The following is a 22,965-nucleotide window of genomic DNA, read 5'->3' as shown; positions in this document are numbered from 1 at the left end:
GACATAATCAGAATTATATGGCTAGAAATTGACCTACTTTGCATGACAGATGCTTGAGAATCCCCTAGCTAATAGCACACTAACCTGGCATAGCAGTGCCTTATCTTCTAATTCACTAAGCTTCATACAGACATTAAATTATTTGACACTTTTTTATTTGTCATGGAGATTAGACATGGTCAATTTTGTTTGTATAAATGAATAACTGATAGGCAAGTTCTTGAGAAGGCTTTGGGTTGCAGCCCAAAAGAGGACTCGTGCATCACTCAATCTGTGCTTTTAGCATGGCCTGGCAAAATGCTGCAGTGTTAGAAATAGCCCGAACAGCTTTATGGTACCAGTGATCAAACAACTGGAGTCTCACACCAAGCAGACAGAAAATGCTCTTCTGAAGATAATCAGAACTGCACAAGGAATAATAACGTTTTAGAAGGCTGGCAATATTTTAATGATATAAATAGATTCTATTTCTCTCCCCGAGGCTGTTGTTAATGCCTGCGTTGATTTCAGCAGACTGATTTTATCTGCGTGTCCTTAAAGTTAATAGGACAAGGATTTTGCACAGGTTAAGTTAATATAAAACTCCTCCTTTGGAATTTATATGGATTTTTATTTTTTCAATCATCTTCCTTTATTTTAAAATACCAGTGCAGGTGATGAAGCCGTTTAGGTTCACTTTGCATAGAATATAGTTTTCAGGCTCCATAAATTTTTGTTGTTCGCTTCCAGCACAATAAATGGTGGTGCATTTATTGCTTTTTCTTTTTAATAGGAGAAAGGTAACTGTCTTGGCCCCATTTCCGTGAAGAAAACCTTCTCCTCTTTTCTATAATACATGCAATGAAGAGTCATATCATGATCAACATCATTAGCTCCTCTTCTCTCTTTGCAGTTGTTTTCTCCATTTTGAAAGAGCTTCTGGAGACAAAATCAAGTTTGTTCATGCTCTTTTTTTTTTTTGCCCCACAGCCTTCAAAAGGGCTGCAAATTTGTTAAACTTGGTAGGAACTGTGGTAGCACAGAGCAGTTGCATTTAGCCCTTTGCCTGTTTCCATTTGCACACCACCAACACTTGGTTTCAGCCATCGTAGGTGAGGTTGGCAAGAACCTTGTACCCTTACCACCCAACGTGCTCTTGAAAAGTGACCCCAGCTTTTCCACGTTGAATAATTTCCTTGAAGTGGGTTTTGTTGTTATTGGGGATCATTGTTGTATTTTTATCGCTTTTTCTGCTAATTCTTTAATTCTTAATTTCCTGACCGACACTCCCAAATCTTGATGGTTGGTGCCTAGGCAGTGTGATTCCAGAAACAAGAGCTGTCCTGGTATGCTGATCCTCCATGGCACCACACATGTGAGAGGCACAAACTCCAGTCCCTTACCTGTGAAATCTGTTCTGGCACAGGGGTGTTTCACTTCTTATAAACTTTTTGCCATGGGGCGATTGCCTGCAGTAGTCTTTTCATTTCTGCCTCCTGCTGCCGCTTTGACAATAGGAACAGCAGCAGGAGGCAAAAATGAAAGGACCAAATTGAAAGAAGCACTTTGCCACTGTTGTAATTTTGAAATTGATGGTGTTTTTTAGCCCAAAGTCTCAGGAATAAAGCTGCTTTTCTCTTTGCCTCCTATTGTTTTTCCAACAGGGAGAGACATTCTCTGATGTTGCAGAGGCAGTGGGAAGCCAAAATGAAAATAATTTTCTCCCTGAAACGTTGGATTGCATAAAGTGAACAATTTCAAGAGGGAAATAGCATGATGTTTTCTTGTTGACTGCCATGTGGTGAATACTGGTATTTCCGTTTAGCCCATGGAAAATAAATAGCAGCTGCTTTTCTTACTGAATTAATGTCATCATAGAATATTTCCTATAAATCTACTGACTGTGCATTTTTGACTTGTCATTTTTATGCTTTCCCTTTTTCTGCACTAGAGAAGGCTTTGTAACATAGGTATCTAATTTCCCCCAGAGGCCACGTGCTGTCTCTCATAGCATGGCCTTGGACTCAGCTTCTTCAGCCAGAGTCATTGGTCTTCACTGTGCAGAGCTGTACTTCGTACCTATATCCTCAGGATGACCAATAAACCCAGATATAATTGTCTATATTGTTTATGCCATAGCAACTGAAGTGCAGAGTGGTCCTGCAGGTTGATATTGGTGTCACAGTGTGCAACAGGTTGCCCAGAGAGGTGGTGGAAGCCCCATTCTTGGAGGCATTCAGGGACAGGCTGGACCAGGCTCTGAGCAACCTCATTAACCTGTATATTGAGGGGAGTTGGACTATATGGCATTTAAAGGTCCCTTCCTACTCAAAAGGTTCTATGATTGTATGCCACACAATGTAGTTTTTTTGCAGGAGTCTTTGCTCAGTGGGATGGGGGCCTAAGGGTTGTTTGGGTAGCAGAAAGTGGGAGATGGACCACTGAATATCAGTCAGCAGTGTGCTCAGGTGGCCTAGGAGGTGCCTAGGGAAGGGCTTCTCCTTTTTAATGTATGTAACTGAATAAATTGTTCTCTTATTGAGCATGTGAGAAATTTGGGAAGGCTAGTCAGAACATAACCTTTTCTTAGCTCGCTCTTTTTACAGCCTTGGAGAATTAACATTTATCTTAAGGCAGCAGAAGTATTTGTAGGAAGCGAATTGATTCTCCCCCCTTTTTCTCTCATCATACGTAAGAAAAACTAAATTCTTGCATAGACTCGTCAACAGAATGCATTTGTATGCTTTGAAGTGTATAAATTGTGAATTTATGTGTCTGGATGTGACTTTGGGGCACTGGGTGTAAGTGTATGCATGTCTGTGTCCTGGATTAGTCACAGTCTAATTAAAATTGTTCTTGCAAATCACAATCTTGAAGTCAGATACAGGTAGATCCTTAACAGGAGCTTGGGTTTAGTTTTGATTCCTGTAGGATTAAAGAGAGTCAGTTTGGAAGAAGAGGCAATTGCAATTCACTTTCCACTTCCCCAGCAAGTTCAGATTTGGTTGGTAAACAACACATAATTTCACGGCACCTTTTGAAATGGCCTCTCCTTGCTGCTCTGAAATTCCTTTATGGGGATGTTTGGCAGCACATTCTGTCTGCTGGCTGCTTTGGTTGACCATGTTAGTGCAGCTGTAAAGCATCTCTTTCTTTCCAAAGTATCTGGGCTTATTACTGTGCACCTTTAAAACCATTTCCTCGTTAACACTAATTAAAAAATACCGTAAAATCAACCACAGCAATGCAGAGATGGAGCAAACATTTTCAGTCACCTTTAATCAAAGTTGTTTGTCCCAGAAAGACACAGTTCCATACTGAGATGGGTAAGGGATGAACTGGTTGATGACCCAGTGTTCCCAAAGGCTACATTTACTTGACATTTTGATGTCCGGTTGATTTAAACATTTGCCTGGGTCTGAAACACTCGGTGAACAAAGTTTGCTGATCTGTCTTCTGTATTTCAAGAGACAAAAGCCGCAGAAAACTCTCTTCTCCCATCCCCTCTAGTTGTGCTGCGAGCCTAATTTTTATTCTCAATTACTTAAGCAGAAAATGGACCACCAACTTCTCCTCGCTTCACTTTAGTCCATTCCCTAGAGCTCGCCGAGCAAGGCTACTACCTCAAAATGAAGTTTTATTGCAATGTCGTATTTCAGTTTATAGCAGAATCTGGGGCTTTAGCTGCTTCTGTAGCCTGTGGAAAGGCACCTTACAAAATGGCTTTCAGAGATTTATGAAGACTTGCACAGCGCAGAGGCTGAAAGGAAGTTTAATTACATTCAGCTTTTGGTCATTTCTGTGTCTGACGATGTGGCCATACGCTGTCATCTCAGAGACCATCTAAGAAAATAAAATTGATCAGTGAGCCTTCTGGCTAAATCTAAAACGAGTGCTTTGTCATCTGCCCATGGAGTGCATGTGCTCAGTCACTGTCAGCTCCGGCGTGCTCACCCCAACCTCTCTAGCACTGAGATTTGTCCAAAAGTTTAATCAAACGTTATTTTATTCCGAGGCCTTCTGTGTAAATAATTGAATTCTTCTCTTGACATACTCACATGTAATTCGTTGCGCTATAAAGAAATAATCTATTCTGCTCAACCAGTTGGCTTTGGAGATGGTAAAATGTCCATCTTGTTTTGTGCTAGCTCCTGTAGATACAGCACGTTAAGATAAAAACTAGGCAGGCAGAGTTGCTGTCACCTTGTGAATGACATCTCTGCTCATAAAGCTCTGATCAGAGATGGCGAACACTATGGAAACATCTTATTTATTTATATAGTAAACTTGGTTCTGCAAGTGGGGCTGTGTAGGTGTCTTTGAGTACTGTAATTCACAGGCTAATGGTGCCAGGAGCCATAAAGTCTCTCAGTTGGAGGTTACAGTAAATAGCAGAGCTGAACAATTGGGAAATACTGCTGAGATGATGGTCTGAATGATGATTGAGTTTTCCTGGAGAGCCCTTATCTGTGTTTAAAATTGTAGGCAATGTTTTTAAATTTAACCGTAATAGGAGTTCATTGAGCCTACAGAGTGGTTTCCATTTCACCTCTTTATGTGGTTTATCATTTTCCCCAAAAAAATACTCTCTGTTTTTGCACTTGAGACAAATGTTTGCATTGCTGTCAAAATTGGGCATTTTACCTTTTTCTGAGTAAAATGCACTAGCAGAGCAGCGGGGAGGTTTCCCTCTCCTTGCCCAGTGAGGAGGCTCACGTGTCCCACCAGCACTGCTGGACGGGTCAGCTCACAGGAGGAGGTGGGATTCTGGAAAGGAGGAGTCTTAAAAGCTAGCTTGGTGAGGTTTTGTTTTCTTACACCTTGCAACACCACTTTCTTAATGACTGCTTCCCAAGGCAGTTCTGAGGTTGTCCCTTCAATGTTAGCTAAGCAACCTAAAACTAGAATCGTAGAGTCTTCAAGGTTGGAAAAGACGTCCAAGATCCACAAGCCCAACTGATCCAAACATGCCCACTGACCGTGTCCCTCGGTGCCACATCCCCAGGGTTCTGAAACAGCTCCAGGGATGGTGACCCCACAGTCGTTGGGAAGCAGTGCCAGTGTATCGCTGCTCCTTTGGAAAACAAATACTCCATTGGAGGTACTGCAGATCTTTGACAGTATCACACTCTGGAGCGGTGAAAGGGCAAGTTTCCATCCATCACATTCAACTTGCATTGTAACCAAGTGTTTTCTCCAGGATTCTACATAGAAAAGAGGCGCTTAACTTTAGATTAACAGCTGGGAGGACAATTTGGGCATGTATTTGTTTAGTTTAAGCATCCTAGGTGGAATTGCTGCTATCCGTTACATTGTGAAGAAACAGTTGTGTCCCCAAGGTGCTGTGGTCTCGCCAACAAGTTCCAGTTTCTTTTGGGGTGCCGTGTGTTGGAGTTGTGGTTCAGTGCAGCCATTGAGAATAACGTGCCATCAAGGAGTGGAGCCCATCTGAGCTGCTCATGGCTCTTTTGTCAACTGCTGCTCTGTGGCTGCTGTACTGAAAGATAGATATAATTATGTGTGAATATTTTCTCTTTAACACCTACTTATGCACTTTTTTTTTTTTTCTTCTTGGGGAAATCTGTAGTTGATTAAAATTGCCATGAATTTTCTTTAGGTAATTGCTACCAAATGAAGCTGCGCACAGTGTGCGTGTGCACATGTGCAAATACATAGGAGCATGGATAAATATATTTGTGGAAATAAGGGCACAGCTAATGGGAAACATCTTTCACGGAGCAATTAATTCACGGTTCTCCAGCCTGTGCCATGTCTTGGGGGTCACTTCTGCACTGCAGTGTTTTGTGTTCTCCTTTGCACCGGTGCTATCAAAATGCTAATTGTCCCCGTGAAGATGTAGGCTGTTTATAAGCACGGGTGTGATTGTTTTGCAGCCCTGTGAGATCTAAGGCGGTGTTATTTCAGGTTTGTAATTTGAATGTGTGATGAATACAACTTTGACAGTTTATTAGTTAGAAAAGGGGGAGAAAAAAAACCAAACAACAGACACTGGTGTGTCATTCTTCAGCAAACTGATTGCCAGGAGCATGTTATTGACTTTGGTGATAATATCATTATATATTTTACGGTCATAAAATCAAGAAATTCAGATTATGCCCTGAGGGCTTCACACATTTAAATAAAGGATATAGCCATTTCCAGGGCTATTGGTTTAGATTGCTGGATGCTGTGAAGAATACGTACTATGTTAGAAGAGCATGCAGGAAAAGCAACAGCGCGCTTATTGCTGCAATGCCTTGGTTTGTTTTCTTTTTCTGCTTGTGAAATACCTGTACTTACAAGTCCCTTGGGTTGCTCAACATGTTGGCATATTACTGCACTGTTGGCTCAATGCTCTGTGGGTTGAGAGCAGTGACAACCTGGTCCTGGGCTTGTGTTGAGGTGAAGAAGAGTCTTTTTCAGGTACTCTGCCCAGGCTACTCAGACCTGGACTTTCTGCCTCATTTTCCTCTTGGACTACATAAGAGGGCTTTGAGAACTTGTTTAGAGTCGCATCTTGGGGTTGAATGTACTTGAGGCGCATGGGTTCGAATCTGTCTATAGCCTGGTGAAGGCATCTTGCCTTGGATGAAAGCGATTGAATGTATTTAAAAACCTCATTTATTACTTTTACAGTAGATTTATTGAGATCAATAAAGTGCCCTAAACCTGCTGCAATGGGAAACCTCTCTGCTTCAGCCACCAGCACAGGACCACATTGCATCACAGCACTCTGGGGATTTGTGGTGCTCTTAGGATTGCCCAAGTCCAAGTGCAAAGCTGCAACCCTGCAGCAAAGGCCGTGTTTGCTGCTTGACAGGGAGTGGCTGCAGCTGGGATGTGTGTGGCTTCAAGGGGAGCAGTGGCATATAGAGGAGTAGATAGAATAATCTCTCAGACATTTACATATAAAGCGCCTCTGAGGATCACAAATCCATATGCTGCAAACAAAACATTTATTTGCCTATGTCAACAGCGATGTGCTTTCTAATTAAAAGTGATCACCTTTCTAAATTGAGTCTGTGTGATGTTGTTACTGTAATTTTCCCTTTTGCATTCATTTCTCAGAGTGGGGCCTGAGCATCAGTTCTAGTTTCCTTCTGGATGGCAGGATGCTTGTGTTTGGTTGCAAACAAGTGCCTGAGGTATTTGGTTCAGGAAAAGCAATTTGTGAGGGAGTTTGAGAGCAAGTCATTGGATAGTAGCCATTGGTCTTGAAGGTAATGAAGTGCAGTCCATTTTAGAATGGTTCAATGGTGCTGGTCATCTGCTGAAGATCCCTTTCTCTACAGGGATGGTGGGCAGCTGAGATGGCACATGAGCTTCTCACTCACTGTGGTTTCAATAAGTGTGGTGGTCTGTGTAGTCAAAACAACAAAAAAACACCCTAAAATGGAAACCTAAGGAAGTAGACATTAATGGAAAGAAGTACCTGTCATTAAACACATGTTCTAATTTTGCCCTAAATGGTTGCCTGGTAATGGAAGGTGGAAAGCTTTCTGGTGCAAACTGCAGCACCAAGATTTGGAAAGCCAGTGTGAACATGGATGAAGGAGATCTGGCCATACAGCGAGGAGAACGACAAGTTGCAGATGGCTGGTTGATAGCAGAGAGCAGTGCGTATGTGCCTCTCTAGGCTTTACATGGGACATATGCTCAAGGGTTTTTATGGCTGAATTTGCAGCCTCTAGTAATTTGCAGTTCCCACCACAGTTTAAAATATCGACATCGTTTTCAGGTTGATGATTTTTCCAGTCATTTATCCCAAAAGCGCTTTATCCTACTTAATCTGGGCCATAATTAACGTGGGGCTTGCGCGTAGGCAAACACAGCCATACGTTGTGTTTGAATGGGCTATTAATGTCATAGATTTACTTTCATTCTGAAAAATAGATCATAGGTTGGAATAAGTATAAATGTTCAAATAACCGGCTGAATGCACGCTCGTTATCATGACTTGGGAAGCACTCTGTAGTGCTTACGTGCACAGAGTCACCGTGATATTACTATTAGCTAACAGCTGCCTTCTGCTGTAATGAAGACGTAAGGCTGAGAATTGTTGGCAAGAAAGCTGCTGGAATTGAATTTTATTTACTGCGAATCAACAGGATATCTTTGCAAGTGTAGGAGGCATACGGAAAAGTCCACTGTGATCGTTGCAGTTTGTTGTGTCTCCAGATGTTCTCCCTCCTGTCCAACATCAGGGGCTGGAAGAGGAAAGGGTTTTTCCATCAATTCTGGCTGGCAGTGCCAACATCTGCCTTGGCTTTCCCCCAAGGCATACTATTAACGTTACTTCGAGTTTCAGATTTATCATTTGTGCCTCATTTGTGGGGTCTTGTTTGTTTATTTTATTTAGTTACTTATTCTTCAAATGACTCATGAGAGCATGAAGTTTCAACCTGCTGTTTATTTCCTTCTGAGGGAGCAGGAGTGAGAATAAATCAAAGGAGACAGTTGGGTGGCCCCTGAACTAGCACAGCAACCTTCCTCAGCTGCCTTATTTTTAGGGATTGTAGATAAGGCATCAAGACGTTGCTTTGGGCAGATCCTTGTCATTGAATGAAATGGCATTTTTGTGCTCAAACGCACTCAAGATGCTTGAAATAGCTTTATTTTTTAACAAATATTTAGCCTGCTCTTAGGTCACAGCATGGACTGCTCTGTGTGCTGGGTGAAGAAGAGACAAAGGAGGCTCTTCATTTGGAAGTATTCTTTCTTATGTATGCTGTCTATATTTTCCCATGATGAGATGGTAGAAATTTCAGTTCCATGGTTTTGAGCCAGGTTTGTTCACCCCATTGGTGTGTAATGCTAGTAAAGTTGACCTGCTGGCAAAGAAGTTTTTAAATAGAAATGCAAAGCAAAAGAGCTTTTTCCTCTAAGCTTTGTCCTACTTATCAAAAGCTATTTGTGCCAAAGCAGATTTTATTAATTTATATATATTTTTGGTCCTTTGAATAGTATTTTTTCTGCTCTTCAATCTGACTGTCCAATTCAGAATAAGGCTGAAGAACATTTGGAGTCCAAATTCTCAAATGCAGTTGTCTAAAAGTCGACTTACCCATGGTTCATTGGTAGCTGGTTCTAGCTTCTTGTTCCTTGTTTACAATAGCTAGAAGTACAAGGTGAGCTCAGGAGCTCCTAGCTGCTGGAAGTATAAATTCATGCAACATTGGTTTGTGTTTGGGCCAAGTATTTGGCCTCTTTGAATCTGTGGAGTCATTCAAGGCCAGGCTGGATGTGGCTTTGGGCAGCCTGATCTGGTGGTTGATGACCCTGCACACAGTGGGGGGTTGAAACAAGATGATCATTGTGGTCTGTTTCAACCCAGGTCATTCTATGATTCTTTGATTCAGCTATTTTGCTGGAATCCATTGGGGGCCAATAATGCCCAATTCTTCAGGACGTCCCAATTCTGCGTGCTTGTTTGTGCTGTGGGTGTTTGGCTTTAGCTGCTTGCTTGCTTGCAACTATTTACAGCTAGCTGCTGCTTTTTGTTTCAGATTCTGGCACAAAAATCCAAAGACAGCAGACAAAAATATCTTTAATCATATTTAGGATGACTGATTACACAAAATAAACCCTTCTGAAGACACTTGCTGGGGATGAGGAACCAACGCTTGCTAAGAGCTTGTATTCTTACAGTCAAAGTGCTTTTCATGCCTCGCTGTAGTGCCGTGGTTGTGTACTCAGTCTGGTCTGCACATAGCAGTTTATGTACCCTGACCCTATCAGCACTGTGCTTTATTAACCTGTGATTGCTTTTTTATGAAGAAACATCTCACGGCATTTTCTAGCTTCTCAGGTTGAGCGTCTGAGAGCCAGAGCTGCTAGTGTTGGCTCTTTATATGTGTCTGCCAACAGAAAGGATTGAACTGGTGTTTATTGTGTGGGTTTTAGAGCAGTGGTATTCTTTAAGGAAATAACATCGTTTGTTTTTTTTATTATTGGAATGATAATAGCCTGAGTATTGCTGATACGGTGAGATAAGTTATAATGCGAGGGAATAGCAGCGTGTTCCTGTTTGAGTTTTGTCTGCAAAATGAAGAATTCTCAGGTGTATTGAGATTAAAACAGCCCAGGAAGATCAGAAGCGTTCAGATTTGTGAGGTCTGATTGGGGCTTATCTCTTCTTTCCGTAAACCTAATTTGTGTGCAAATTTCGTGCGGGTGATTTTGTATGGCAACAATTCCACTGTGAATTGGTGTGAAGCAGTCGGGTCAAAAGGTTTTATTGGACTTGTACATTTCTTCTAATTTTATTCAAATGTTCGGGCGTTGAGGTAGGAGCTGGATCTGATTTCCTGCTTAATTGGAGGGTTTTCATTCATTTATTTGCCTGCAAATGTCACTGTTTCCCTTATGTCTTTTTCAGGTCAGGATCGCAGCGAAGCCACTTTAATAAAGAGGTTTAAAGGTGACGGTGTCCGATACAAAGCAAAGCTGATTGGGATCGATGAGGTTTCTGCCGCACGGGGAGACAAGTTATGCCAGGACTCCATGATGAAGCTCAAGGTGCAGTGCAGCCTTCAGTGTTTATATGTTAACGGAGGCATTGGGAGAACATTTCAGCTTGAACTTTTGCTCATTCTCTGTTGGTGACACCAAGTCACGCTCTGGTTAATTATGTATCAAAATCAGTCAATTTTACATGAACTCCCGGCTGGTACTGCTTATCCCAGTTTAATTTTAATACATTGTCTCAAAGTTCAGTAGTTATTCATGATTGACACCGCTGCAGTTTGTCCACAAATTGCAAGCAACACAGCTGTAAATTGAGTGGTTTTATTATGCAGAAGGAGAGGTGGAGGAATATAAAGAATAATACATCAGAATGTTTTATATGACAATGTTAATGAACTCCAGCCATCCCTTTAGCCATTATCTGATGGGGTGGGCTGGAAGGGGTGAGCAGTGGTGTGGGGTGTAGGGTTCAGATATGGAACAGCAGGTTTAAGGACTTACTAAATCTGGAGGTTGGGCTCTGAGAGGTCAGAGAATGGGTTCCAGTCCTGTGGAGCAGGCAGGTGTAGGTGGTTGTTCATGAAGAAGCAGCAAAGGGTGGCACGCATCGTACGCTGCAGCAATCTGAAAGAAAGATCTGGTCAATCAAGAATTAATTGGTTCTAAAAAGCTTCACAACAGACGTAACTATGGCTGCCACAATGTTTGTATCTTTCTGGTGGCATACTGGATATTTCACGACATTCCATAGTTCCTAGTAGCAATCAGGGAGACTTGGCACTGTCCTGCTGGGCAAGCCTTTGTATTCCTTTCTCCTATGGAATACCATTTCCACACCTCCAGGATGCCAGAGACCTGTTTGTGTAGTGGTGAGATGGTTCTGAGCAGTATTGTGAGATGATGGAAAACCAGGAAGGGAGCATTAGAAGTTCGTGTTGGCATGTAAGGCAGCATAGCAAGTTGGGAGTACCAGAAACCTAGTCTGTAACAGCAGGAGTTCTGAGGACAGGAATCATTTTTGGGATGCCATTTGGCAAGTCAGTTGTTCTCTTTTCTGCTCATGTCTATGCAATAGAAACAGTGACCTCTAAAAGACCTCAAAACATTTTGAAATTGCTGAGCATCATATGAAGGCTGAATATTTTTATTTGCTGTTTAATTTGCTTAATGTTTCATCTTCTATGCTGTTACTGATGAAGGCAGAGGGGCAGCGGGTGGAAATGGGGTTTATTTTATGGTTAGGCTGTGAAAGCGTAAAGTATGAATTGTGTATCAGCAAGTTCACTTGCAAAGGAGAAGACAGAGATGAGCCAAACTAACCCTGTTTGCCAGGGTTTTTATTTTACAGTAGAAGTGTAGTTTGATTCTTCTCTAAAAACTCAATTTGCTTGCTCCAGGTAAGTGTGTACCCATGATGTGAGCTTAAGTCATGGGAATTTTTTCCCCACTAACTGTTCATAGTGGGTTTTGTTTGTTGTTGTTGCCTTTAAAAGAAGAAAAGCAAGAAAAAGACAAAACGGAATGGCTTACAGCTGGAAGAAGTGCACTAGAAATGACCTTCAACATTCAAGAAAACAAATTTCACGGAGGATTAGCTAATATAGGGATTGAAAGTGGGAGCACGTTTGCAATGATCTCTGGGTGGCATTAAAGGGATGTGGTACCTTTAGGAAAGGGAAAAGACCAAAAGTAAAGGGGTACTGTTCCTGGAGAGCCCTGAAGTATTCTTGGAAACGTGATGATTTGTCTACAGGTGCTTTGCTGTGGGCACCTGTCAGAAAACAAAACCAGGAGGTTAATGAAACCAGCCCAAGTGTTCTTTGTTTCAATAGGGAATTGTTGCTGCGGCTCGTTCGAAAGGAGAGCATAAACAAAAAATCTTCCTCACAGTCTCCTTTGGTGGAATCAAAATCTTCGACGAAAAGACAGGGGTAAGTAAAACAGCCATGCAGTGGCACAAAATTGAATCTCTTCATGGATGTTCCTTTATAAGCATTTCCTAGCTGGGCAGTAACATCTCACCAGTGTAGGCACACATAAAACATCTGATAAGCTTGATAGAGGGTTATCATATATCAGAAGAAGCCATTAGATGACTGAGTTGTAAAGCGTAGCACGGGGATGTGGTTTACTGTAAAACTTTGTCCCAGCTACTTCTGCAGAACAATTTACTTGAGTACATGAATGCTCCTTCTGTGCATCAGCACTCACAGCTCTGAGGCCAGAAAGTGGCAAGGAGGGATTTGTTTTCCTTCTGCCAGATCCTCAAATTGCTTCTTGGAAATACCAGCAGTCCATTTGCAGGCTGGTAATGTCACCCATAGGGGTTTCCGCATCCAGCATGGGCTCAGCAGCAGCAGAGGGCAAATGACTTCTGAGAGTCTTTTGACAAAGGGTTAGGATTGAGGTTGGCTTGGATTGGGCCACACGTGGGAAGCTGTGGGGAGCTATGGGCAAACCCAGCTGAGTGAAGCTTGTTTTCCCAATGGAAAAGACAAAGAGGAAGGGCAGCAGGAGCTGCACACACGTCCTTGGGGTTTGCAGAATCATTTGAGTTGGAGGGGACCTTTTCCCTCATCTGTCCAATAGGCCACTTGAGTTACCATCTTGGTTAACAATACACAGCATTCCAGGAGCCACTGCTGCTGCAGTGTACAAATATCCTGTAGTTCAGATGATGGTTGTTTGTAGCTTCAGTGTCAGTAACCCAAGCAAGAGATCTATGAAATCTGTGATTCTCTGAGGATTCCCGTTAGCAGCAACATGGGTTGTTTGTTAGATACGTGGTAAATATGAGAACTGCTATATTTTAAACATAATTGGTAGAAAAACGATACATATATTGTATGGGATCTAAGGTCTTTTACTTTGAGGATGCACTTCGAGGCTGCCAAGCAGCCACTTTCCTGGCAGCATTGGGTCAAGCAAGATGCAGGCTACCCTATCTGGTGCAGTTTTTGCCAGAGAATATTAACATACTTGGTTATTTTTAAACTGCTCTGAAAGAAGAAAGCTAAGCAAAACATTATACTACTTATATATAAAGACACAACACACAAACTGTTTTAATCCTAATTAAGAGGATTTTTATAGCAGTTTAAGCTCTGCCTTGAATTTTAAAAGGCTCTTGATTTAATCTTTTGAAAGATTAACTATTTAACACGATGCCAGAAATAAAACCCTGCTGATGATAGATGAAATTATCTTTGCCAGTTAATTTATATTATTAGAAAATCAATGTCATTGAGCTCACTGATACATGATACAAGTAGTTAGGAATGAAGAGCTCGTTTGGAATGTGCTGCGTACTGCATGTGTGAAGTAATCATACAAAAGCAGTGTTGAAGAGGACATTGCTGAGATTACAGCCTGTGCCTAGAAGATAGAAAGTGTCAGAATTGGTTCTAGCAAAGCAGTCATGGTTGAGTCCTCTGGCATGTAGACATTGTGTTAGTATTTAACTACATGATGGCATACCTTCTCTTTTGTTTTTGTCAGAGAATACCAGCTTCGTTCAGTGCATGGAGCAAAGTTTTCGCTCCGCAAACAATATATATCACTATTTTGTTCTCTTTTTCTCTTGTGTGCAGGCTGGTGCCTCACCACACCTTATGCAAAGGGCAATAAGGGAGCACTTACTTTCCTTTTAGTCTTGGGAGACGTGTAAAAGAAGAAAGAGGCAGACCTGTCCTGTGGCACTTATCTCCGAGTGTTTCACAAATGTTGGATTTATTTCCATTGAAGTGGCACTGAGAAAAGGGATGCGTTTAGAAATAAAGCTGTCGTTCAGCCAAATTGCCTCTCCTGCAGCATTCCTGCTCACTCATATCTGCAACTAGTGAGGTGGGGACATGACAGGTCTCCTTCGAAGATTTCATAACTTTGACACCCTGTACTCTAAATCTGACATAACTATATCATCCTCATAGCACTGCTGTCACTCACTCACTGAGCCATAGACGGAAAGCTTTAAATCCACCTTCCAGATGTCTGCCCCTGAGCTGCCGGAGTGATGTACGGGACTATTGGGCTGTCAGTCTTGAAATAGGACTGTGACAGAGGGATGTGGGGTGCTTTCTCCAGCAGGTTTAACGTGGCTTTTTGGAAGCAGGAATGTCCTGTTTTCCATTTCCAAGCTTTTAAAGCTGGCTTGCATGGACTTCTTTGCCAGTTCCTCACAGTCACCGTACCATCAGCTTCATCCCCGGAGAAAATAAGTTCAATGCAATTAGGCAGCGTGGGACACTGATAATCCCATTCTCAATGTGGAAGTGAAACTGGACATATATGTTTCCAGCAGGTTAAACTGGACGTGTATATTTGCTCCGCTGGGAAGGAAGGGAAAAGGGACCACAAAAAGGTCACAGTTTGCTCTCATAGATCTGATGGCCACATAATAGTTTGGAGTCTGATGTTCAGGTTTGTTCAACAGGGAATAAAATATGCCCTTAATATGGAACAACTTGGGTAATCTTGCATTTGCTTTCTCCTTTCACTGCCCTCCAGCCCCCTGCCAAGGCTTCCTCCCTTAGTTGTGATTTTCTGCAATTTTGGGATTTCCAGAATGCTGTTTTGGGCCACAGTGCTCCTTTACTGTTTGTTTAGAAAGGCTGCCTACCTCTGTAGGATGCCCTTTCCTAGCTTTTATCGTTAGCTATTGGCGTCGTGTCTGCCACAATGGCAGTCTGAGGAGATCCGAAAGGGAGAAAAATAGTCTGAAAGAATATGGGCTTCTCTATGTTTGCTATCTTGTGTGCTACTATTGGGTTTTAATTTATCACAATAAAAAATCAATTTGTAGCTCAAAACTAGCAAATTTTTAAAAATTGGCAATGTCATAGCTGACTTCATACAGATGACTTAGGAGAATTGCTCCATAATTCATTACAGATGAAGGGCTGTAGTCGGGCTATTCCTGAAAATCATAAGCATGATTTTCTTCTCCTGCACTTTATAGCTCTAATAGGTTCCAGGCCTAATATTCATCAAAAAAATATCGATTTTAATCATGCCATTTTTTCCAGCCATCAGGAATTCTGCCCTTTGAGTAAATTTATCCACAAAGGAGGTTGGGTTGAAAATGGAACAATATTTGGGAAGATTCCATCTAAGAAGGCTATGGGGGGGATTTGCTGTGAATTTGCACCGTAGACGTGAGACAATGTAATTCATCTCCAGCACTGTGAAAGCAACAAAATCCCTAACTCCACGTAGCAGGATATGCAAATTATTTAAAGGACCATCATTGTTCATTAGCTATTTATGAGTATTATTTTGTTAATCACACACATCAGGCTATCTCGCTGTGATAGCTTAGTAATGCTTCATTAGACACGCATGACTAATACGGTCTCCGTAAAGAGGCTGTAATTGTCTCATTGTTTATTAATGTTACAATAAATCTCTGTTTACTGTAGGTTACTTTCCAAAATGTGTTTAAAAACAGTACTTTAATTGTATAAAATAGTAAGGAAACCATTTTCTTCTAAATTCATGTAATGAGGTATGCTTTTAAATTCATGCTCTGATTGCAAAATCCTGTTGATGTTAACGTAAAACCTAGACTCTGTGAAAGAGAAATATGACAAAGGCAAAAATATACTGTTAGGCTTTAAGTTGGGAATTATTTCTGTTAAAGTAAAATTCTTTGTCAGCTCTGGGATAGGCAGATTACCTGAATACACTGCAGTATGTATCTCTGTACTATTATTACAGATGAAATACCCAGATTGTTCTGTCGTCCAAAAAGCGTGGTAGACCTGTATCACTACCTCATTTGTCTGAAATAGCATAAGCTATGGATTGTAACCCAATCTATTAAGATGCCAGCCATTTCACCCACTTGGCTTATTTCATCACACGCGGCACCCAAAGAGTTTCATTTCCATGATCTCTTATGCACCTTGGAGAGGTTAGTTGTACAGCAGCACTGACCCATATCTTTATGAAAATACAGGGCTTGGGCACTGTGTTGTAGAATTCCTATGTTACAGCGCTGCAAAGAAGTATTGCAGTGTGGTGTTCGTGTTTTATGAATTTAATTCATAGCCATTTATTTCAGGCCATCAGTATGAAGCTGAGAAAGGAAAACGGTGTAGTTATGTCGTGTTGGACATCTACTCTCACTCTTTTTCCTGCTGGCTTCTTCCTGCTCACCAGTTCTCTTCTGCTGAGTTTACGTTACAGCTGTGACATGACCCGATCACGGGTTTAGACTTCTACATCTTGCCCGTCTTCCTGACCTTTTAAGCTCTCTTGACCTTCTGCTGCGCAGTCTTTTTGAGGTTGTTGTTGAGGCTTCTGTAAATCATTTCCAAGGTTGATCAGAGGCTATGGCAGTTTTGTGCTGATAAACCTCAGTATCGGGTACTCTTCTCCATTGATGAGAACAACGGTGTTAATTATGCCAATCGATTGCTAACAGGACAGCTAAAATTGGCCGAAAGAAAATTTTAGCAAGGTGAAAATTCTCACTGTTAGCTGAAAATACCTCACTTAAAATGTACTAAAGGTGCTTCTTGACTTTACTGGAAATCTGTTGGTTCTGGCATCTTTGGCCAGCAATCGAGTTATGGTTATGGATCTCTAATTATTCCTTGAAGCACATGTGCTGGAGCAGATGAAATGTCAAACTGTCAAGTCTCTCTCGCTGAGCATCTCCGAATCTTTAAAAATAGAAATAAAGGAAGGAATTCTTTTTATCTGCTGCGTACTTGCTCTGCAGTGAGCTGCAGAGATGGTAATGATTAGTTCATCGGATCCTTGTGTTTGCTGGAGCGTGGTGATACAGAAAGTTGTGAAGTCCCCCTCCTGGAGCCCTCCCTGGATCCAGAACAGGACATTCCAGGGTTAGTTTTCATCTCTTTTCATTTCTTTAAAACTGATCTTCCCAAAATCCCTCTGGCCTCTTAGTGGCTTGATTGCATTGGCATCGTTCTGAAGTCCTTCCTCCTGGCCTCCTTGTCTCTCATCTTTGGATTTTAATCCTGTGCTTCTGATTTCACTCTGCCTCCTGCAGTTTTCATCTGGTATTCCCTGTGCTCTGTCCTTGATCCCTCCCCCCCTCCTTTTTTTTTCCCACCTGCTATGTTTTTTATCAATATTATTTCCTTTGCAAATAGAAATGTGGTTATCGTGTCATGCCAAGTGATGCCAGTACTGAACGCTGACCTGCCTTCCAGCCCTCTCCTCATACATTTACCCATCAGTTCAAGCTTAGCAGGGCTGAAAAAGGCATTTTAATCCCGACTCCCAAAGGTCTCCCACTGACCTCCTTTCTGAGTGCTGAGGAAAGCATCAGCACCATCTATTATTCATCCTGCAAGCTCCGCAGCCTTTTTGTCTCAACCTTGTTTTCAATTGCCACATCCAGGGTAACTCCAGATCTTACAGATTTCTTGTAACTGCTTGGAAATACAGCACTTATTGTCATGCTTTCGGTTAAAACACAGTTCTGCCTCTCTTCCTCTTATGTCTCAATTGTCATCCTTTTCTCTGTCCTTGACAATTGACTTTCATTTTTGAAATCCATTGTGACTGCCAAGATTGCTTCCCCAGCTTATTCTTTTGATCGTGTCACGATTCTCTTTGCCTTCCTAGGCTGAGTCTGCCTGCTCTGTTTTATCAACCCATAGCCTCTCTGTGTTTGTTTCCAGGCTCTCAGTGGCTCCCTTTACTCCTCATCCCCTTCCAAGGAGCCACTCTACATAGTCAGCTTTCATCGGTCACTTATTCAGTTCTCAGATAAACAATGCTGAGTCTCTTCCCATCCTACCCATCGTAGTTGGGGCAATTCTTTGTAGATATCCACGCTGTGCCCCCTGATTTTATCTCAAATCTCCTTAACCCACTCCTGTGCAAGTAAGTCAACTCCATGTTGCTGAGCCTGCTGTTATCCTGTTGACCAAGGTATGCTTGGAAGTCTGGCCAGTTGAGTTCTTGTCCAATTGCCTCACAGTTTCCTTTCTTTCTGTGTGTAAATATGAACTTCAGATGTGGCGTTTATTGTTTTACATGCGATAAATAAAGCTAATTAGGAAATAGCAGAGTAGGGAACTTAAAAACCTGAACATGGCACATTATTCTTATAATGTATTTATAGTCTTGTGATGCTTTAAAAGGGGAACAATAATATATTTTGTAAATAATGTTTGACAGTTAGCAAAACGTAAATGTCAGAAGAGCCTACTTCTACAATTACATCTCTAATTGACTATTGTAATTCATTTCTTACTGGCCTTCCCAGCCATGCCCTAGATAGTTTAAAAAGTTTAGAGTGCTCCAAAGGGATTTTTAATAGCCACAAGCTCATGGAGATATATTTTCTACGCACACAATTTGCCATGAAAACCTTACATGTAAGGCAGTTTCATCACAGTGAAGTAAAGAACCCCAAAGATAAAACTCAGGTGTGACTTTGCACATGGATAAATCTGAGTGTTTTGAGGTTTGAACATTGTTTTTGCAATGCTCTGATCTACAGCTGGGTTTAGCCTTCTTGTAGCGGGTGCCCATAGGAATTGCCTTGTATTGTTTTAACACTTAACTGGTGTGGGGATAAAATAAAGCTATTCTAGGCATTTAATCCAAACTGAAATAATTTGTGGGAATTTGTCGTAGCTGTATTTTTCAATATGAAAAAGATAAACACTTGATTGCTTTCAAAAAGGCAGAAAATTAGATTTAATGACTTAGTGGTGGTCTCATTTGGCTGTATGTGGCCTCCTGTTGTTTAAGTCAAGTGTCCAGAAATAGATTAAAGGAAGGGTGTGTGTGTGGGGGGGGGTGGTACTTCTGTGTGTTCTGTGTGTTATGGGGAACCTCACTGTGTGTATATTCCCTATTGGCCTGCATTGTGTATGGGGGTGGATATCTGCCTATAGAGCTGCTGTGCTAGAAGTTACTGTTTCAACACTTCCAATATCATCTGTTTTTAATGTTTAGTATGCTCAAACAAAACTTGGATTAAAAACTATTCAGGTCAGCAAAAAAAACACCCCTTTGTTCTCATAGATCCTATTAAATAGTAGGATGTCTGTTGCATAGGATGCTCTATTGCATCCTTTCAGTGAGGTATTATTCCATAGCAAAAAACTCAAAGTATGTAGTTACATATATTGGTGAGTTTTTTTGGCATGTAATATCAGTGGCCTTCTTTAATTCAGATGAACTGAGATACAAAAGAAGGCATCCTCATTGGTACAACCACATTCTTTTTTTCCAGCTGCAGTTTTGGTAGAAAAGCAGCCAAAATGCATTTGCTTGGGGAGGATTGCTTACAAGTGCTGGTATTTTTAAGCCAGGTTAATGCGTTACACACCAGAAAAAAAAATTGCAGGCCCATTTTCAGTACACACTGAATTATAATGGCTGAATTCAGACTGCTCGGTGGAGGATTTAGCAAGAGAAATGCTGACATAATAATAGGGCAGGCTGCTGGGATGCACTGAAACTTCCCTGGAGAGCAGTGGGGGACCTCCTGTGGGTGCCATAACACAAAGTTCCATCTCCCTTTGAAATCCTGTGTTCCTTTCCCTCCGAGGTGGTTGGGAAGCATTACACCCCAGGTGTGCTGATGATTTTTCTTCCCATTGAGTGCATTTTATCTGGTAGGCTGCTCTGCAATTTTCTGTTTGCCCCAGTAATAGCAATGCTACCAGTGATGCTCCTGAATTTCTGCGCTAACTTGCAGGTTGTTTAACCTCTCCTATGGGCTGCTGTCAAATGCACAGGAGACAGATGGCCTTAGCTGTCAGCGTAATGGGACAGGAAGCTACAGGAAGGTTTACTTTTAAAGTTAGCTCGAGTTTTCTAGATGATAGTAATAGATTGCTATTGGCAATAAAACCAGTGGATAATGTTCTGCCCTTAGCATCACATTGTGTTTACAGGAAGGGCAGCAAGAGCTTTGTTCAGTCTGGCAGTCGGGGGAACGGGTAAATGCTTTCTTTCCTTTGGGTTATGTAGGATGCTGCTATTTGTCAGCCGTGACCAAACACGCATACCTGGCTTTTGTTCCTTTTTACCCTTCATGGTTCCCATGCTGATTCTGCATCATTGTGCTCCCAGCAAAGCAAGCAGCTCCATTCCTGCAGATTCTGAATGGAATGTTGTTGAGGGCCTTGAAATTTCAAGGAAATGAGAAGTATTTGGAAGTATTTTGATGTGTACAGCATATGAGAATGTGACCTGCGCATGCACAAGGCTTAGTGCTGGGCAGCGCAGAGAATGAAGGCATGAGGAGGTTTGGTTTGGGCTAGGAGAAGGGAAACAGGAGACATGTGTGCACTGAAGTCGTGGGGAAGAAGTGAAAGGCAATAGAGAGAAAAGCAGGGGGAGTGGAGCCATGCTCTGTGCTGGGCCAAGGCTGAGCACAGGCTGTCTGGATATTGCAGGGAAAATGACCCCAAATCAAACCAAAAGTTACATGAAAGTTCTTTGTTCTTTTTTGAGGGTCTCTTTGAGGTTTGCCTTTTAGATTTTATTTCATTTTTATCTTCAGGGCCCCAGTAATACACGCATTCGTGTTGTGGATGTTTTATATCCTTGGTTAAGTGCCTGTTGTGGGACCTGAACAAAAAGAAGGATTGGCACATTTATGGGATAATCTGAAGTTGGTTTATTCCTGCAGTTGTAACTGTTGGGAAAAGGTATCGTCTTCGCTGCTCTACAGCAAAGCTGTAGGAAGACTGAGCATAAAACAGCATGAAGTGTCTGAATGATTCTTATGTGCAGTGTAGGTGAGTAATGGTACTGTTTCTGAATTCCAAAGATCGTAAGCTCTACAGCCAAACATGGTGGCCACAGGAAGCCACAAGAAGTGAAGAGTGGAGCCGAGTTAACTTTGTCTAGTTCTGTACTGAGCCATTTGAAGCCAACCCGCGCTAAATGCAGGGGGGGATTTCTTGTTTGTATGCCTTGGTTTATTTCTGATTATGAAATCACTTACATACTTGAAATACACTAAACATTGGGTCTTGTGATCTTCTCAACTCTTGCTTTCATCTCTATTGGTTTTGGAATGTGACATCATACGCAGTTAATGAGTTCATAGAGTTGTTTCCTATTCTCATTCTTCTACTAACACATGCTTTCTGTCATCCTTCTTTAAATCTTATCAAATTGGTGTAAGTATCTGATGGACAGATAAATAACTATAAAGTAAATTCCTCTTGTCCTTTTACCTTGTTCCAGAGAAGTCTGTGCCATTCCAAAAGCAGACTTATGGTTGAAGAAAGTTGCTGTTTGATGGCTCTCCAATACAACTTGAATTTTAGTACTGCCTACATTAGTGGGTTTTTTGTGATCGTTGTAAGCTCTCCATTATAGAGTTTGTGTGACAAATCTTGAACATCTGAGGCTGGTTTTCAGCAGTGAGCTTTTCAAATCATGGGCTCATGACACGCTCTGAAGAAGAGAGCGGGTCATAACGCTCAGTAAATCTGAAGCACTTTAGACCTGAGGCAGTTAAAGCCAAAAGATATCTCCAAAGCTACTAGAAGTTGTATGAAAAAATGTCTTGTGCTGTTCGTGTAAATCAAAAGCATTTCGGGAGGTGAAGGATGTTGGTGTGAAGGAACAAAAGAACTTTGTAAAAGTTGAAATCTATCAAAGGGGATTCACAGGCTGTAAAGATGAATACAGTAAAAATACTGGGAGGTTCTGTGGTATTGGAGCAAACAGACTGTCTTATTAGTGAATATTGTGCTCCCTCAAATTCAAGATTTAATCAGTAACAACCTTATGAACTTCAGAGCAAGAAAGAACACAAGGCATGGTCAGAGGTGCAGTGTTTAGGCTGTGTGCCAGCTTGGGCTTGGGAATAGAGAGGCAAAGTTGGTGTATTTACGGCTATTTTGATCAACTAAGTGTTTTCCATAAAGTAATGAGGTGGGTTCTAACAGAGAATACAATTAGACAGATGTGTTACAGCCTTGGAAACACAGAAGTGGCCATGGGACCAACTGCCATCCAAAGAATGAAATAATATTGCAATAAACAAGAATTGTTCCTTGGATGCCACACTGAAATAGTGAAATGGGAAGGTAGGGCAGTGTGTTACAGCCTGTAGATTGTGTTGAACAGTTGAGGTGTAGGTGCGTACTGCATTACTGTGCTCACTGGCCCGAAGGAGATGCTGACTTTGGTAACAGGGATTGGGTTTGCTTTTGCTTGGTTCAGATCCTTTTTTGTTGTAGAAAATAATACAAGACTCATGGGATGTCCAACAGCACAGGTTTAGTGTAGCACATTTGTTTTTCAAAAGCTCTACGGAAATGTTTCCTTGCCCTTTAGGATTTTCTTTGTCCTAAAACAATATTTGCAAGTGCATGTTTTAAATGTAGCTGGGGATTAATAGTAATTGGACAAGGGCTTTAGATTTAGCTACCTTGTTTTACTCCTAGTACAATAAGAAATTGAAAAGCTTTTGACATGATGGTACACATTCGGCCATGTATGCATTCCAGTTTTGTTTTGTTCCTTTCCTAAGTTCATACATCTAATAAATGAATCTTCTGC

General features: G+C 41.6%; 1 protein-coding gene across 7 annotated transcripts in view; it reads left to right on the top strand.

Annotated features, from left to right (window-relative positions):
- The window catches only part of DAB1 (DAB adaptor protein 1), a 113,048-nt gene that overhangs the window by 57,326 nt on the left and 32,757 nt on the right, over positions 1-22,965 (top strand). For all 7 annotated transcript variants that reach the window (XM_072342839.1, XM_072342840.1, XM_072342835.1 and 4 more), the window contains 2 exons: positions 10,358-10,497; positions 12,279-12,377. In XM_072342839.1, the coding sequence (XP_072198940.1) occupies positions 10,358-10,497; positions 12,279-12,377 (239 nt within the window). The remainder of the gene's footprint in view (positions 1-10,357; positions 10,498-12,278; positions 12,378-22,965) is intronic.

The sequence above is a fragment of the Excalfactoria chinensis genome, chromosome 8 (genome assembly GCF_039878825.1).
Source record: "Excalfactoria chinensis isolate bCotChi1 chromosome 8, bCotChi1.hap2, whole genome shotgun sequence".
In the NCBI taxonomy this organism is placed as follows: Eukaryota; Metazoa; Chordata; class Aves; order Galliformes; family Phasianidae; genus Excalfactoria; species Excalfactoria chinensis.
Note: the sequence above shows the minus strand (reverse complement) of the source record. Positions and strands in the feature narration are given on the sequence as shown.